We start from the raw sequence: 18,159 nt of genomic DNA on the forward strand, positions 1-18,159 counted from the left end.
ACCTACTGTATGATCCCTTTATCCCATGTGTTTTAATTGACCAATTTTGCTGGACTCCCTCTTATGAGGTCATCATTGTGTCTGGAATGTTTCCTGGAATGTTCATAAATTCAGTTATAAAAATAACTGTAAATATTGTTCTATTGTATTTATAGTTGATTTTTCAAGAAAAATCACTACTCACTACTATCTTGCTTCATGTCCCTTCATTTGTCAAAAATGTTTTTTAACCTGACATACGTCTATGGGGAAATTTTGAACAGTTTTTAATTAATAGTTTAAAAAGTATAAGTTACAAAGCTGAAAAATACATAGCACCCATGTCCTAAGTAAGACCTACGCAACGCAGTTTGAATGAAGTTTCTACGTTAAACGGTTGAAGCTGCATTAAATGCGTTAGAAGAAGAAGAAAAAGCCTAGGAAGAACAGTACAGTGCATTTTCATGCACTGTAATAAAAAGAAGAAGAAGCCTAGGAAGAACAGTACAGTGCATTTTCATGCACTGTAATCAGAAGAAGAAAAAGCCTTGGAATAACAGTAGGCCTACAGTGCATTTTCATGCACTGTAAAAAGCCTTGGAAGAACAGTACAGTGCATTCTCATGCACTGTAATTAGCCTACATTAATCTTACCTGTATATGCGTGTTTACTGCTTGTGCAGACAGCATAGTAAAACTGGAAAACTTTTAAAGTGACTTGGTAGAATCTCCCTGGCCTTAGTCCTTGAACCAGTTTTTGAGTGCTGCTTGCAGTTAACGTCACCACAACTGGAGCAACACTTGTGTCATTTACAATACGTGAATCTAGAAAGTAGTTTGTGGCTCCCGTATAACTTGTCCACTTCACTGTTAAGGCTGATGCAGAAGGAGACGTTACGGAAGTGATAGGACACTCTAAAGAGGGGAAAAAATTATATATTCATGAAACGTTGACCAATTAGGCCTATGTTGCCTAATTATTAATTTACTTGCAATTGGCCTATTTTATCAATGCATTTTATGTGAATACAAAAGCATCAGGAATTATCTCAAACTAAAAAATGAAAAACCCATTACCCAAATTAAGTTTAAACTGAAGTTAATTCTTACCTGCAAGTACATTCTGTACCTGGATATAAAGGGAAAAAATACCAATAACATAACTCACATTGAGTAAAAGCACATGTATGTTATTAAAAATGTAGGCCTACTTAATTAGTAATTCAATTTAGCAATCTGTAATTGCTGAAGAAAGTAATCATTCATTTATAATATAAAGGTTAAGGTCTACTGCAACTAGGCAACCAGAGATTGACAAATAATTGACAAACATATCAAATATAATTCCATATTTAAAAATGAATCATTGATGTGAAATTACTTGAGTCACAGATGCCAGTATTACTGAAATAAATAATCTTCCCAACAAATCCATTTTGGGTGCCTGTTGGCTTTCCAGTGTATTGCCGTTGTTTACATCCAAAGGTAAGGTCCCAATAGGAAAGTAATTCTGGAACCTTTTTAGCAGCAACACAGGTAATCTAGTGATGGTCTGGCCAATCAGAGTGCTGCAGAGAAGAATGAGGACAGGTGGAATCCCAGTGCCTGTGGCTGTGAGATAGAATGAACATATGAAGGAAAAGGAGGAGGGTTGGTGACCGTGGTGGTGGTGGTAGTGTGTGTGTGTGTGTGTGGCTGGGCAGTTAGGACACCTCTGGCAACAGCTCTTCTGGGAAGAGAACAACAGTGATGTGAGGAGGAGGCATAGGCTGGAAGGATAAGGGCTGGTCCTTACCACAGGATGGGTTTGCAGGATGCAATTCTTAGCTCAGAAGGTTACATTTCAGAATGATTTCCTGACATGACATGGAAAAATCCATAGCCAAGCCAAACACTGTACAATATAAGGGACAGATTGATAATTGGATACATCATATTGAGGAAATGAATATACAAGCAAGCGCCAGAAATTGGACAGAGACTGATACTGAAATATGAGATGGTAAAACAGCACCAGAAGGTTCCAGAAGCAATATGAAAGTCCTGGAACAGGAAGGCATCTGAAGAATATCTCTAGGCATGTATTCACTGACCAGAATACTTCCCATAAAGTGCTTATGCTGCCACATCCTGAAAAGGCACCTAGACACTAACTGTCTGTCTCCTTGGCCCTCTTGAGATACATGAAGTGCTATATTGGTTAAATTCAAACAGCATAATGATGAGTTATATAATAGCTTATCCAGAGTTTTGGATATAAGTATCATATAAGTATTTCCGTCTCCCTGTCTCCCTCCCCTCTGTCTCCAAAGGAGGTAATGTACTAATAAATGCACTCTCCAGCGTTAAAATAGTCAAATACAAAGAAATGATTTAGGGCTATATCGTGCGTCCCAGCGCAATTGACTTTGTATACTCGCGCTTTTGTCTTTCCCTTTTTGCAGTCAGCGCATATCGGAATTTTCCCTCCATAGGTACGTGCCTGTAAATTAGGGAATTCGATTGCGCCCACCAGGGCGGTTCAGCGAAAAGACTGAACGTTTGTTCCGGCGCAAACGTTCACTGTTGATATTTTGCAGTTTCAGAAAACAATTCTGCCACAGACCAGGAACTCCCTGGTCTAAAGTCTGTGGCGCAAATGCAGATGCTATTTTAAGGGCGCATGCATGATCACAGGCCTGCATGAATGAATGCGTTGCACACCAATCTACAGACACCCCCGTGCACAGGCGGAAACATTCAAAGCCTTGATCATATTTGTCCATTTCCCGGTTTTGTTCGTGCATTGGTGACCTAAAACAATAGTAGCCTAGTACAATATCTACATGCAATATCTTTACAACAACAACGCCTAATTATGACCTATTAATTTGGACAATTTTTTACAGCCCTATAAAGGCTAAAGTTACCTTTAGTTTTGTTCCAAGTTACCGTTGTGTATGGTTTTATAGGATGGCCCGCCAGGCTACATGATTCCAGCTGCGCTAAGGTTTTAAGCACCACAATTTTGCCTACCTTGTTGTAGCCCATCTGAAATAACTCCAAGCTTTGTTATGTTCCCTCCTTACATTCGTTATTTTCAAAAAAAAATGTATATCCATGATGGCCTTAAAGTCCTGAGTTAGTGAATTAGTTTAAATCAGTTTTTATGTGCTGTTAACCAGCAAATAGTACAAGAAAGCAGCAAGTATGGCTACAATTTCTGTAGTTGCTGCACCCATTTATTGTTATTCTCTCTCCTGCTCAAACGAATGTTGTGCGTGCATTAAGTTGACGATAAAGTGTTTACAAACTCTACTTAACAGAAAATATTGTAACTAGATGTACCGCGTAGCGGTACAAAATATGACCGCCGCTCAGTCCTGCACATCCATTCCGCGAAAATAAATCATATTAATGAATTTGTCTCCATCTTCTACTCCATCCCCCACTCTTGAAACTTTTGTGTATGCTTGTTTGGAATGTGTGTTTGCACACATTCCGCACACAAAGTAGCCTACTGGCGCTGCAAAGGTGAATAGATTTGTTTCTGGGCCAAAAAACCTGTAACATTGTTATAAAACCTTTAAAATCTCTAAACAATCACAAGTAGGGCAGTTCATCACAGTCCATCCATTGCAACTGGACTGATGAAACGTACACCTGTAGGCTACATTGTATTTGGGAAAAGCAGAAGGTAGCAGCATAATGTATTTATTTATTTATTATTAAACAAAACAATCCTGTCAGTTCCATGCAGTTTTCAACAGCTATCAAGAAGAGAGGTCATGTCATGGATTTTTGTGAATGTTTCTTCTTCTACATATGCATAAGTTTAGTCATCTAGTTCAAATGATATTCAGCTTTATTGTCAATGCACAAATTAAATACCAGTAGTCTAAAACAAAATGCGGTTTTACCCAGTGGTGCAAATAACTGACATGTCCAAAAGGGCCTTCGTTGCGAGACACATTTTACATACACATTTTAACGGGCAAAGTTGAAGAGCTACTGTCCGTTATTGTTTGTGCAAATAATATGCTGATTCATGTTCCCTTGCATTTTGCAACCATGAGGTCCATGGTTAAGCTCAATCTTTTGACGCAATCTTTAGATTTTCACCCAGCCTAGTCCATGGTAGGCGCCCGATAGAAATATTGTTTAATTTTGCGATTGAGATATCCACGCACTGGCGCCCCCCCTGCGACGTGTTCGCCCCCCGGTTTTAGAGCTATTCTAAATGCAAAAAACAAACTATAAGCTATATAAGGTAGGCCCTATGCTAGGCCTATTACACAACACAAATTGTCACTAGGCTATGCTGGCGACCCAAATAAAATCTCCGTTGGAACCAATGGCTTACACCTTACAGTATCAAGCTGCCACCTCTTGGCGAAAATTTAATAGTTTTGCATATCAGTAGTAATACATTTCACGTAGCTGTGAATCACGGAAAGGGCGAATGAAGTGGACACTTCTAAATGGAACCCAACCCACTGTACAGTAGCTCAAGGTCTGTGGCTAAAGCAGCCATAATGAAAGCGTTATCATTGTTTGGATACTTCACACACACGTGTTTTTTAATCGCATAGACTACAACTACCAAGCTGGAATCAAAGCACATCGACTCCCCTCTCACACCCTAAACACGCACTTCGAACAAACAAAAAAGCGCCTCAGTCTCACGGAATAGCCATAGGCAAAACTGTATCTGACCGGTGTAACGTTGGTACTAAATCATCCATCGCAAAGAATGATTTTTGTAGCACGTGCAACAAATATGTGTACAGCCCTGCCCTGAATACATCTCAACGTGCGCTCTAAAACATCTGGTTTAAATGGAGATGTAGATCATCACAGGTGCGTTAATAAATCTACATTGCTGCGAGTTGACACAAATTATTCACTTTGACGAATTTATGTAGTATCAGTTACTTTACTTTGAGCCATGCTCTTCCTTACTTGAATCACCTTTGAAAATAGAGGATTGAAGTAGCCTATATGGGTGTTTGGGAATAAAGTTGACTCAGATGCTTTTTGAGACTTTGAGCAGAAATGTCCCAGCCCGGTGTTTAGGGTGCATCATAGACAGGTTATCTTTCAGGTAGCCTATATATTTTCCATTAAAAAACCATCACTTAGTGAACGTGTTGTGGCTAACTCACTTAGCTCCTGTTAGTAGCCTAGGTTATGGTCATAAGCAAATGAGATGACAGTCGAAAGATACAATTAGTGCTGTTATCGATTTGCTTGGTAGCCTATAAACGCATTTATGGTTTTCTAAATACATCAATAATCAAATTGGCCTCCATCACTCAACCATGCTAACGGTAACATTATTTTACCTACGTTCTGCTATTGATAGGATTAACGTAGCCTACCTGCAGTAAAAAACAAGCATGTCCGATAAACATTCTCAGATTTATTTCGGCTTCAAGAGGAAATGGGAATTACATGTCATGCAGAAATCATCCTACCCTTAGACGTTCTCTGCGGTAAACTACTGTAGCCTACAGTCTTATCCTTGTAGGAAGCGTAGTGTCTTTCCAACCCACTTTAGATTAACTTCCAACAAAATTACGTCTCACTGCAACGATGCGCCATCTAGTGGACAAACGACTACTTATCGCCAATACTGGAAATGCAGCCATGATGATGATGATGAACATTTATTTTGGCTTTCTTTTAATCTTACTGAATTTGTAATTATGTATCGGCCGTTCTAATACCGATAGTATGTGGGTGCCTGTGTGTGTGTGTGCATGTGACTGCATCGTTGACCAAAATTTCAGGAAGTAGATGACGAAAAAAAAAGAAAAAAAAAAAAAAAACTTTGACAATCCCTATATGACCGCTTAGCTAGCTTCGCTAGCGGCGGTCATAAATAGCCAACTGTCATGCAGTTAAGCTGCAGTTATGTGCGCAAGGCACATTTCGCTCCACTCATCTATAGGCTACAACTTAGTTCCCATTTCGGTAAACCATAGGCCTACATAATTTCAAAGAAAGATATTACCACTCGAGGGAAATCAGTGTGGTGTCCATTAAGATGTGAAAAAATAGACATACACCTAGCGTACACATTTTCACGAATCACGGATGTGTTGATGACATAAATTAGGAAATATTAGATGACTTAAGGAGATGTGATGTTGAATTGCATGCCGATGCCATTTAACCCAAATGTCCCAGCGGCAGCACGGGAGAGAACAGATTAACTGACAGAAGATATGCATTGTCTATACAGAGGTAATGTTAGATTACATTGTACATAGCAAAATATCACCATGCATTCATAATCTCGTGATTCAGTGAGAGTGATCCCAAAACATCGGAAAGTATGTCTTTGTGACAATTCTGTATTACATTTTGTCAAGAGGAAAAATCAATAGCTGACAGTTCCTAAATGAACAGTAAAATTATAGCGCTGTGAACGCTCCTGGCTGCGCCTGGCAAATACGCCACCATAATAGCAATCAGCTATGGAACAAGCATGCCTGTTGTTAAAGGGAATGTGAGATGACGCCCTGATTGGTTTATTGCACATTATGCCCAAATCACATCCATGATTAATGTAGCTACTTGCGTCGGGAGCAACAGTCAAATATCCCGCTGGTAAAATAGCATCAGCGCCCAAGATCCGCCCACAAAGTGACTTGCGTTTTGCGCAAAGACACTTCCGTTTCAGACCGTTAAAATATAGCCCTTAATGTCATTATATAATGATGCATAACCCACAGCAAAAAAAGAGAATGTTTAGAATGTTTCAACTGTTCAAGACAATAACAGATTACAATATTGTCTGCGGCTTGCAGACGTCTAGGAGATGCAGGAAAATGAATATTCCACTACAATTGAGGACCTGACACTCAAGGTAATCCAAGCACTCTCACACCCAGTAACTTAAAATGGGACAGAGTTTATGAAGACTGGTGTGTGTCATCTATATACTCTTTTTGTGACTGCTTTTTGCATCCTTCCTGCTTTTTTCAAGACACCAAGTGACTCATCCTCTTTTAACAATTGCCTTGGCCCATCTCTCCCGCACTGTATCAGAGATCCATTCACTACATACAATTGGCTTGGGGCAATTTGGGTATTTCTATTTTACTGTTATTGATTAATTAATTCTTTTCATCTTTGAAAATGTTTGTCATTTGTAGACACTGGAGCCATTACCACTCCAGAAGTTTCAGGCTACAGATTCCTCATTCCTCACCCACTATGCTGTATAGAAACCTGTTTATCTGCTTTCCTTGTGAAAAGTCCCCTTATACTGTAGCTGTACATTAATACAAAAGTTTCAACATGGTGATCTTGCTGGTCAAACCTTTAGCATATTCTAACAGAGATCTAAAATCAGTATTATGCAGGTGTATTAGGATATGGAAATCAATGTATTGTGATTTAAAAAAAACACATTTACTTTTGACTTAATGTGTGCTATTTGTAATAGTTAGTAGTGTTCACAGCACCCATATTTGAATATTTATTGTCTTTATCTTATCAGCACATGTCCTTTCTGAACTGTGACAAAAAAACCAAATAGTTTTTTTCTGTAATATAAAGTGTACTGACAAATGACAAGGTGTCACACCGCAATAATGCAAGATTGTGTTTTATTGAGATCAGACAATGGACCAGGGTCCCAGCAGTCAACATACACATATAGCAATTCAATCTGTTTTTATCATGTGTGTCTGGAGGCATGTGACACTGAAGTAGCAGTGGCTGGTGTATAAATCATCCTGAGGAGGTTTCACTTAAATAAATCTTTTGTTGTGTATTTATAATGGATTTATTCTAAAAACCAATTCTTCTACAGATGTAGGCCAGAGTTTGTGTTTCAAAGTTACATAGGACTTGAATTTAAAGTTAGTCAGACATAAAAGCAAAGTAGCCTATATGCAATATCCATAGGTTCATCCAGGCAAGAGCAGCAGAACAGAGACAAAGACACTATTAACCAGTTAGATGGAACAAGCTCCAATTTATAAGCAGAGATCTACAGTTACAATAATGGGCCAAAAAAAAACACCAGGAAATAAATGAAACTTTCAGGCCAGGGTTAGGGTTTGGTTGACAAGTACTCAATTAACAGACACATTAAAAGCAACACAATGTAGCTTTTTTACTTTAAAATAATGGCTTCAAAGTCATTTTGATAATACACAGACTTATAATAGCCTGAATTGCAGCTTTCAATACCAATGCGCACCCAGAATTCCTGGTATTGCATGTGTAGCTTCCTGGTTACAACTGGAAGCATGACCCTTTTGTTCAATTCCCGATGTATTGAGCACTCTCTTAGCGCTACATGTACTGTATACCAATGTTGAAATTGATGAATAGAGGAGTTCCTATATTGTATTACTTCAAAATAAGTCTTTACCGAAACTGAAATGTAGATTCCAATCGATATTTACAGCACAAGGGTATCAACTAGTATAGCCAATCCTTAGCCAACATTTCATTTGAGAGAGCACAAGTGCTAGAGAGACTCCAAAGGACTAACTAAGAACGGGAAAGATATCATTCAATTCCATCATCATGAATGGACTGGTTCCTCATCCATAGGTCCAGGGTTTCTAAAACAAAATCAAAAGGTGTTACTAACTCACAAACAGAAACTTTATAATTGAATCAAATATCCTCTGAGGTGACAGAGGATGTCTATTATGAAAAGACTGCTAGCCTGTAGAAGTTTCGCCATTCACACATGTTTTCAAATTAATTCACACAAATAGTTTTTCTAGCCTGGAAAATCCAGACCCTGATAATCTAGAAAGATTAAGGGTCTGGCAAAGAGCAATGTAATGGCCCAACTCGAGGGGCGGCAACAAGTATGCATTTAAAAATCTCACTACACGCAATTGGATAACACAGACCATGTTTACTTTGAATGATTTTAGACTTTGACGCAATGGGATAACACTACGACCAATGTGTACTGTCCTCCAATGTTGGAGTACACTGAAAAGTAACGTGCATCATTGCTCTTGTCTCGCAGAGACAATTCCATTGTGCTCTCGCGAGAACTCTGGATTTCCAGGGTATAGTTTTTCCACATCTGCTTCAAAATCTTGAACAAAAGCTGATTTATTCTGTCTGGTAAAAGAACTCATTTTGAAAGTGAGAGTCACGTCTACTGCACATTATATCTTCCTGTCAAACAACAATGTCCCAGGAGCTCACAGGTTGCAGTGGATGACTCCCAGGGGACGCGTTTAATCTCAGGTCAGGTTCCTCATTCATTATCATGCAGAAACCAGGCGCCATTTTACTGTTGCCGAGAATGCAAGCTTAGCCATTATTTGCGTAATGACTGGTAATTGTAAAGGTCGGTGTTGCCCTTTACTCATCCCCTTATCCCACCTTCCAAAACCTTCTGGAGGCTTTTCTCCCTTGTGAAACCTATGTTTTAAAGCACTGTTCACTAATATGACAGGCTGATGATCTCATGAGGGATGTGTTCCCATTGTCGTAAAAACAATAAAAAAAAAGATGCTATCATACAAATGCATATGTAATATGTGCTGAAGTTGTGGGATTGGTGAGGGATTGGTATGTAAGGCATTCTTTCATCTATATTGACCAGTCATCGTTGTAGGACCTAATATTTCCCAACCTCAGCACATGCTCAGCACACAGCAGAATTCTTCAGCTCATAGACCTGCCACTCACATGTGTGTGTCACACCTGTTAAAAAAAACTGTGTCATGCTGTCATTGTCCTTTAGTCACATTCAGAAGCTATATGTATGCATGACCTACAGTATAGACTCCATGAGCTTTATTCCCATGTGCACCCCGCATCCCAACCTGCTCATCCACCTGCGTATTCATTAAGACGCTCTGTAAGAGGATTCCGTTTTATTGTTGCTGATGCTGTACAGAAAGACGTAATTTCTCATTCGTATGTGATGAGATATGATACTGTTCTGTTCACAAAAGAGGTCAGTAATGCAACCCTCGCCGTGGTGATTTACTTAAGGACGACCATGGAGACACCTCAAGTGTTTATGTCTATGTCTGAGGTCGCCGTTTTGTCTCTGTCTTAACTTTCTCTCTTAGCATTCTCCAAAAGTATACATAAAAGGTGCTGTCAGTCATAGAGTGTTTAAGGTAAATGCAGTTAAACATTCACCAAACCTAAGATCCATTTTTTTTACACATATTAAAAAAATATGAAATGTTTCTAAACTTACCCCTAATCATCTAATTGCTATTTTTATCTAAAGCATTTTACAGTACAGGTAGGGCTATAGGGTACTCACTTCGGCTTTGGTTAGTCAACACTCCTCTTTCCACGATAGATCACTGCAAAAAAAGAGAAATGTACACAACAGTGATACAGTACAAAAGGAGCAACTCCACAATACTTGTATTGTAATTTTATATGATTAGTTTCTTTAGGCTCAAGTCCAGACGTTTATCTTGGTCAATACCTACCCATTCCCAGAGTATTTCCAGAGCATGACACTGAAAAGAAAAAGATCATAAAGCATAAGAAATATGTAGTGACACAACATATGGATGCTGTATTTCTTTGTACTGTAAATATATGTGTACATTTGTAAAGTAAAAGATTTCATGTCAGTTTCCGTTTTTGATAGCCAAATCCCTCTTGATTCAAACATTCTAACCGTCAAACTGCAAGAAAATTAGACAGTTCTCCTCTGCTCCTTCTACCTGCCACACCTGTATTCAACATTTAGAATCTGCAATGTTCTGCCAACTCCACCAAGTGAAACCCCAACCCCATGACCTCCCCCACCTGAGTACATCCTCCTGGGACAGAAGGTGATTTTGGTGCCGTCCTGAGCCAGGGGTGCCACCACCACCGTGTACACCTCCCCGCAGACGATCTCGGACACGTCGCAGTAGTTGGAGCCCATAGGTGGGGTGCAGGTGTAGTTGGAGCTGGTGCCGTACAGGTCAGCCAGGTGGTTGTGCAGGCTGTCAGACGAACGCCAGTACACCCGCAGCGTGTTGTTGGCCATGCGGTACAGCTTCACACTTGAGGGGCAACACGCACCTGGGACACAAACAAACAACATGTAGATCATCATACCATCATACATAGACTACACGTGTCTTAATGGACAATCATACATTCAGTTGCGACCACAGAGAAAATGATTAACTCCCAGGATCTGGTCTTGTTTTTAATTATCATTTTATAATGAATGAACAAATGAACGAACAAACAGACAAATAAACAAACAAATTAATGAATGGATAGATGAATGAACTGGTGTAGGTAGCTTTCGCTTTCCAACATGGGTTCCCTTGTGCCCTTACTGGAGGAGAAGCCGAGGTAGCTGCACTCTCTCTTGTGTCCGGTCTTGCTGATGGCCTCCAGGGTGACGGTGTAGTTGGTGCCGCAGGTGATGCATCCCATGGTGCAGTGCATGTCCATGGTGTGGCACTTGGCCTGTCCTTTGGGCGAGGTGAGAGAGGTGACGTAGGAGCGAGCCCCTGTCGCTGCTGACCACGACACCTGGGTCATTGCCTGGGTTACCTGCTCCACGGTCAGGCTCTTAGGACAACAGGGCTCTGTAGATGGGGAGACACAGATACAGACAGGAAAACATAGATGAAGAGAGAAATGCATTCTGGTATAAACACTGGAACAGATAGATGAATAGGTAGATAGATGTAATATACTCAGATAATACTCAGGTAATCTGAGTGGCATGTGTATGGGATGTTTATGTTTGTGTGTGTGTGTGTGCTACAACATCATATGAAAATGATGTGCACTTGCAGTAAACATTTCCTTCTTTTGGTAACACTTTACCTGGATAGTTCACCCACAGACTACAGATGCTCAAATTATCAACAAACTATTTGTTGACACTGTTAACTAACATTTATGGTTCAGGTTAGGACTCAGATTTTGGTTTGTTGTTCAATTACAATTTTAGACACTGAACTTGAATCATAACAGATAATCTGTTAAGTCTCTGTAGGTGGGCTAACCAAGTAAACCGTTGTGAAAGTGAAATGTGCACCCTATGGTATGGCTAAAGGAAACCCAGTAACGCTTGATGTGGCACTCACAGAAGTTGTTTGGTTACTTGGCCTTCAACCTTGACTCAACACTGTTCACGACTCTGACACACGTTCTATACATCTGGCTAGTCACATGTCTGTGCCACGTTCTCATTGTCCTTGGCGTAAATTATCTGTACATTAGTAATACATTAGAGGTGGAACCTTGACTCCTGCCTCAGTTTATCTATGCACTGTTGCTATTGTTGCTTATTCACTAGAGACAGGTTCAGTTTCTTGCTGTATGCCATGCAATGTGATCCTTTATCTACATTATTATTGCACTTTCTGTGAATTTAGAAAAGAGGCTACAGCTATTTAGGCCTGCAGAGATTATACAGTATTAGTGTCAGGGAGGCAGCATTACAGTACATTCATTGTTATGCTGACATCAAGGTATACCTGTGGCTCCTGTGTGTTTGTTGTTTGCACATGTTTGTATGTGCTTGTTAGCCTAGAAATCTAGACGCACCCTAGCGGCAGCAAATTACATTTGCTGCCAGGGCTAGTCTAGCAACTCTCCGTTGGCTTGTGAGCTTGAAAAATGTAACTTCTATCAGGCCAATCAAATCGTGTATAGTCGTTAGGCGTGCTTAACATAATGATTGATGGCAGAGTTGCAACGGTTTGGCTTGAATTCCCTGCTACTTGAAAACAAATAAGATAATGTTGCTGTTGGCGAACAGTGTGACACGAGTTAAGCTTTAATTAAGTTGGCAAAAGTTTGAACTAGCCAACTAGCTCCGCTGGTGGGAAACGCATGGGACTCATAGCGCTGTCCTATTGCGTGCAGAGAGAATTTGAAAGACAACCGATTATCCCGCCCCTCGGACTGAGCACTGCGAACGGTGAGTGCCCAGACCCTACATTTTAATGTGGGTCTGGCTCGTCAGGCTATGTGCTTGTGTATGTGTGTGTGTGTTTGTGACCCTACCTGTCTCTAGGGTGTGTGAGTAGCTGGGAAGACTGCGTCCGGCTGTGGTTCTGGCATAGGCGCTGAGCTCGTAGGTGGCACCACAGGGCAGGCCGGTGATCTCGCAGGCCGTGCCAGTCGAGTGGCAGCTGAGCGAGTCGGTGCGGTCCACCGCGCTCACCGTGTAGTTGGCCTCGGTGTTGGCCACGCTCCACTGGACCAGCACGCCCGACCCAGACATCTGGGTGATGTTGACGATCTCTGGAGCACAGGGGGCTGGGGGAAGACGGTTGGACGGGAGCTGTTAATGTCATGGTGATACATGGAGAGGGGAACTTTGACGTGTAAATGTGTTTTTGAGAACCCACCTCGTATGGAATGTCTGTGTGTATGTGTGTGTGTGTGTGTGTGAGTGGAAGTACACACTTTCTACGCACGTTCTGTGTGGATGTGCGATGGATCTGTCTCTGTGTGTGCGTCGGTTTGTGCGGTTGTGTTACCTGCCTCCTATGGCATGTGTATGCGAGCCTAATACCCAATGAAAATGTTGTGCATTTGCTGCAAATGTGCTGTCAGAGGTTCTGACCGCAGTACAGCGACATTATCAGGCAGTAGTTCTCCACATTAGAGCTGCAGTTCTGGTAGGTCGGTTTGTGTGGTTGTGTTACCTGCCTCCTATGGCATGTGTATGCGAGCCTAACACCCAATGAAAATGTTGTGCATTTGCTGCAAACATTTTCTTGTTTCAACTTCTTTGTACACACGTTCTGTCTGTCTGTGTGATTGTACTACCTGCCTCCAAAGTTTTGTTTATAGTCATCTCTGCCTGTGTGTGTGTGTGCACAGTACAGGTGTGCGTGCAGGTGTTACCTGTCTCTTGCGTATGAGCTCTGCATGTGTTGTTGCAGCCTCTGATCTCGCTGCAGGGTCTGACCACCACACTGTACCGGCTGTTGCAGCTCAGGTCAGAGAGAGCGCACACTGGCGCTGTGTCGTTGCAGTGGATCACGTCTCTCTGGTCAGCCGCAATGGTCTCGTAAAGCTCCGCCCCGCGCACTGCCAACCACGTGATGTCCAGTGTCTCCGTGGAAACCAGTGACACAGTCACATCCTCTGGACAGCAAGGGACTAGACCACAAAATGAGAGAGGAAGAGAAGGAGAGAAAAATGAGAGAAAGCATTTTAGAAAATAGTTCACAGAATAGTTTAGCGATTATGGCCTGGTCTGCTTTGAACCAACACAAAACAAGATTTGGAGGGTCTCTGGAGCATCTTTGGTGCCTTTATTCTCTGCATTATCTGTCAAAAAAATTTTCGCAGGCAGTATTTCTCCTGTGTTGAAAAACTTTTACACTAATGTTGACATTAACATCTTGATTGATTCTGTCATGTCAGACTAAATTGGTGCAATGTGGATTGTTATTCCCTGGTACTGTACAGTATGTTGAAGGTGCATGTAGTATATGACTATAATAATGTACAATGTGTTGTGTTGGATTGAACAGTGCTGATTCCTGCAGTTCCTACTTGTGGTGTAGTTCAGCACGGGGCCGGGCAGGCTGGGGCCGGCCTGGTTATAGGCGAAGACGGTGGGGAAGAAGGTGAAGCCGCAGAGGCAGCGGAAATGGCACACGGTGTCCGTGGTGTTGCAGCGCTCCTCCGAGCCGTCATCGCGCTTCACGTAGGCGATGTAGAAGTCGGCGAAGTCCACGTTGCCCCACATGACGGAGCACATGCCGGCCTCCGCCTCCTCCACCCACACAGACTCAGGTGGACATGGGACTGAAGAGGGAGACATGGGACAGGAGGAAATGCGACTCATTAGCATGTTGGTCATACAGCTGTGGAGGCGGATGGTTCACATACATCTTATGCACAGAATGTGTGTGTGTGTGTGTGTTTTTGTGTGTGTGTGTGTGTGTGTCCAATAATGACACATTGTAAAGACTATTCCTAAAACAACATATAACAGCACATGTTCACATAAACTACCTACAGCTGTGGCATTGTGGGATACGTACAGGTGATGAACTCCTCAGGCTGGGATGGGGAGCTGGGCCCGGCCTGGTTATGGGCGGTCACCGTGACCGAGAGGTTCTGACCGCAGTACAGCGACGTTATCAGGCAGTAGTTCTCCACGTTAGAGCTGCAGTTCTGGTAGGTCGAGGTGCTGGCCAGGTAGACATCTGCTCCGCGCACCTCAGACCAGGACACGGCCATGCCCAGAGTCCGGCCCGGGGTCAGAGACACCGCCACCTTCAGTGGACTTGTGGGCCCTGAGGGGAATTGGATTTAGAAAGAAATAGATGTGGAACAGCGGGTGGTTTTCTTTGTTTGTCTGTTTTATGCTCCTTTAGGTGTCATGTTTCTCTTATCCAGCGTTATTTAGTAGATTATCAAAGCGCTAACCTCAGCTCAGCCAGGCTCCATTCAGATCAGACTCTGTCAGAATCTGTTTGGTTCTGTTTCTAATCTGATCAAGTTTCCACTTAAAGTTGAAGATCATTTCACTCTAGTCTGTTCCAGTCACTAGGGATGCACCGATACATTGGCCAACAATCAGCCAATATCGGCCTTGTTGGCTGCCTTTATCTGACATTTACCGATGGCTGTGGCTGATGTTTATCTGTTATGTTGAATCAATTTTGCCCCCAAAAATATTGGTATCGGCATCAATTATCGGGCAAATTGTTATTTTATATATGGGCCCAGAATTTCACAATCGGTGCATCCCTACCAATCACTGTGTAATTACACTGTGGTGAGTTTGGTGCTCATTCAGATTTCTGATCTGATCAAGGTTTCTGCTTTATGCACACATCACTGCATGCGAAATGTAAATGCTGAGTAACTGAGGGGGCTGTGGTGAGTGTTCGGTGTCCACAGTCTTACTTGTGATCTGGCAGATTGTGCGGTCTTCTCCCATGTTCCCATCTGAATCCCAGGCAGTGCCCTTGATGCAGTAGGTGGTGCCAGGCTCCAGGCCGGTGAAGGTGTGGGCGGTGTCTGTGGTGTTAAGTTTGACCCTTGTTTCCGAGCCCTCCATGATGATGCATAGGCTGTAGAGTACAGCGTGCTCCACCGGCTCCCAGCTCACGTGGATGGTGTCGTTGCTGGGAGAGGTGGTGTTCAAGGCAGGACTTTCAACCACTAAGGGGAACCAGACAACAGTTCAGTGGGCTTCAACTGTGCAAGTCTACTACTGGGCCTTTCACTTAAATATGATCCCTGAAAGAATCACACCAACTAAATGTACACTAGATTGGTTGGATTTAATGGGGGGAATACTTGTATGTATATATGTAATATTGATATCATAAAATGAATGATATCAATGTTTGGTTATATATTAAGTAACAATGAAGAGTCATTGGGTGTGATATGAAATCAATGATCTCTGTCTTGGATTACATCAAGTCGTCCCCGGGGACAGGAGACAACCTAGTTCTCAGGGTTTATCTTTCCTTCTTGTATGATGTCCAGAGCACATGCGTGGATACAGTTACTACTGATGGCCTACAAGGCGTTATGCTTCCATGTTACAATGGACATGGAGCATAATACACTTCTTTCACATGAGGTCTAAAGTTGCGTACTCTTTATCCTCAAAACAAAGCAGAAGGATTTCCTTTATGTATTATGATTTCAAGTAATGCAAGGGTAGGTGGAAGACCCAATAAGTTGAACCATAAGTTAAAAGAACTAAAGAAAAAGTAGAGTTGGGATAGGAACATTTCGAAGGATGGAGATAAACATCCTAAATGTAATTCTGATATACCTGTTCTGGTCAAAACTGGCAGAGATGGTTGGCTTCTCCCTCCAGTGTTTACAGACATGACGTTTAGGGAGTAGACGGTGTAGGGCTGCAGGTTGATCACAGTGCGGTTGGACTTGTTGACTTCAGTTTCAGAGAAGAACTCCCCGTCCAAGGTCTGAGCCCGTAGGATGTAAGAGCTGGCGCCTGAGACCTCCCCGAACTCTACCGTAATGCTGTCGCTCTGTTTAGAGTAGGCCTGGTGGATAGTTGGCACCTCGGGTGCTGCCAGGTACACAAGCACACAATATTTGAGTGCGAAAATAAACAATTTCAAGTTCCAGGGTCAATATGAACGGCCATGTTATTTAAATACAACTCACCTGTGATCTCCTCTGTCACTGCGCTGCTTAGAACGTTGACAGAGTCCATGGCGTCCACGCGCATAGTGTACACGGTGTTCGGCATAAGTGAATTTACTGAGCCCATCACGGTATTGCCACTGAACTGTTTGAAAACTGGCGTGTCGGGAGAATTTTTGGGTGTAGCGGTGACTTTGTAAGAGCTGGCCCCAGAATGCCCAGTCCAACGAACAGTCATACTTTTTGATGTGACTGTGAACACTGATACAGTTATATCTGGAAGAAGAGCGCACTCTGATTAAATTCTGCTATGGAGAGAGGTCATCTGTGTTAACATATTTCAGCCTTAATGATGTTTGAAAAAAAAAAAGTTTAACCTACCGTTTTGTGCTGCACATATCTAGACATAAAACAGAAAAAAAAATGCTGTTTGTAATCATTCTATAGGCAACTTTTACGTTTCTTATTCTGATTAGACTGATTGTGCATGATCTTTTTGTAGCTTACTGTGCTACAACATTTTTTTCTAAAATGTTATTTCTAGTTAGGCTACAGTGAGTAGAACATGTAAGGAAGCTACAGTTCATGCAAATGAGAGCCTATAAGAGAAAAGCGTTCACTATCCATGTTGTTCAGTTTTACTCAGAAGTAGGGGAATGCCTTTCAATAAACATTTTCCTTAAAAGCAATCCTGAAACAGTAGTATCAAATCACATTCTTACCTTGCACAATCCGATACTTAGCAACATGTATTTCAGCAGTCTTAAATATTTCGGACCCATGGCTTAAATTTCTTGACGACTCGCTGCCTTGAGCAAGGAAATTTGCTACTACTGATATTTCTTTCGTCTTCGGTTTGGTAACTTTGGTTTAGCCCTTTTCGTTGTCTTTTCCTTTTTTTTTTTTATACCCAACAGGTATTTTATTGTTCAACGAATACCAAATTCCCATATGTGTCCCCTCCCTCCGGCGATGATGGAGCGGACCTATCCCCACCCGAGGAGGTTAGCACCTTGTCTGCAGGTGCACAGGCGCCCATAGTGTGTGAGAAAGAAGAACTCGGTCACAAAGCGCTTTGTCTGCAGAACTTCAAAAGCAAACCTAAATTCACTGATA

At 41.9% G+C, this 18,159-nt stretch overlaps 1 protein-coding gene across 1 annotated transcript; it reads right to left on the reverse strand.

Annotated features, from left to right (window-relative positions):
- Positions 1-10,245: 10,245 nt before the first annotated feature.
- fndc7a (fibronectin type III domain containing 7a) lies at positions 10,246-17,311 on the reverse strand. The gene is made up of 11 exons (XM_076295792.1): positions 17,065-17,311; positions 16,706-16,966; positions 15,820-16,077; positions 14,949-15,203; positions 14,455-14,709; positions 13,798-14,055; positions 12,949-13,203; positions 11,262-11,516; positions 10,735-10,995; positions 10,410-10,439; positions 10,246-10,277 (listed from the first exon to the last, which is right to left on the reverse strand). The coding sequence occupies exons 1-11, from the start codon at positions 17,279-17,281 to the stop codon at positions 10,246-10,248; spliced, it is 2,337 nt and encodes a 778-aa protein (XP_076151907.1). The 5' UTR covers positions 17,282-17,311.
- Between the last annotated feature and the right edge of the window lie 848 nt (positions 17,312-18,159).

This window comes from Alosa pseudoharengus, unplaced genomic scaffold, assembly GCF_046254945.1.
Source record: "Alosa pseudoharengus isolate Yale_2024_CS ecotype anadromous, Long Island Sound unplaced genomic scaffold, YU_APseudo_1.1 YU_APseudo_1.1_scf_2, whole genome shotgun sequence".
NCBI lineage: Eukaryota > Metazoa > Chordata > Actinopteri > Clupeiformes > Clupeidae > Alosa > Alosa pseudoharengus.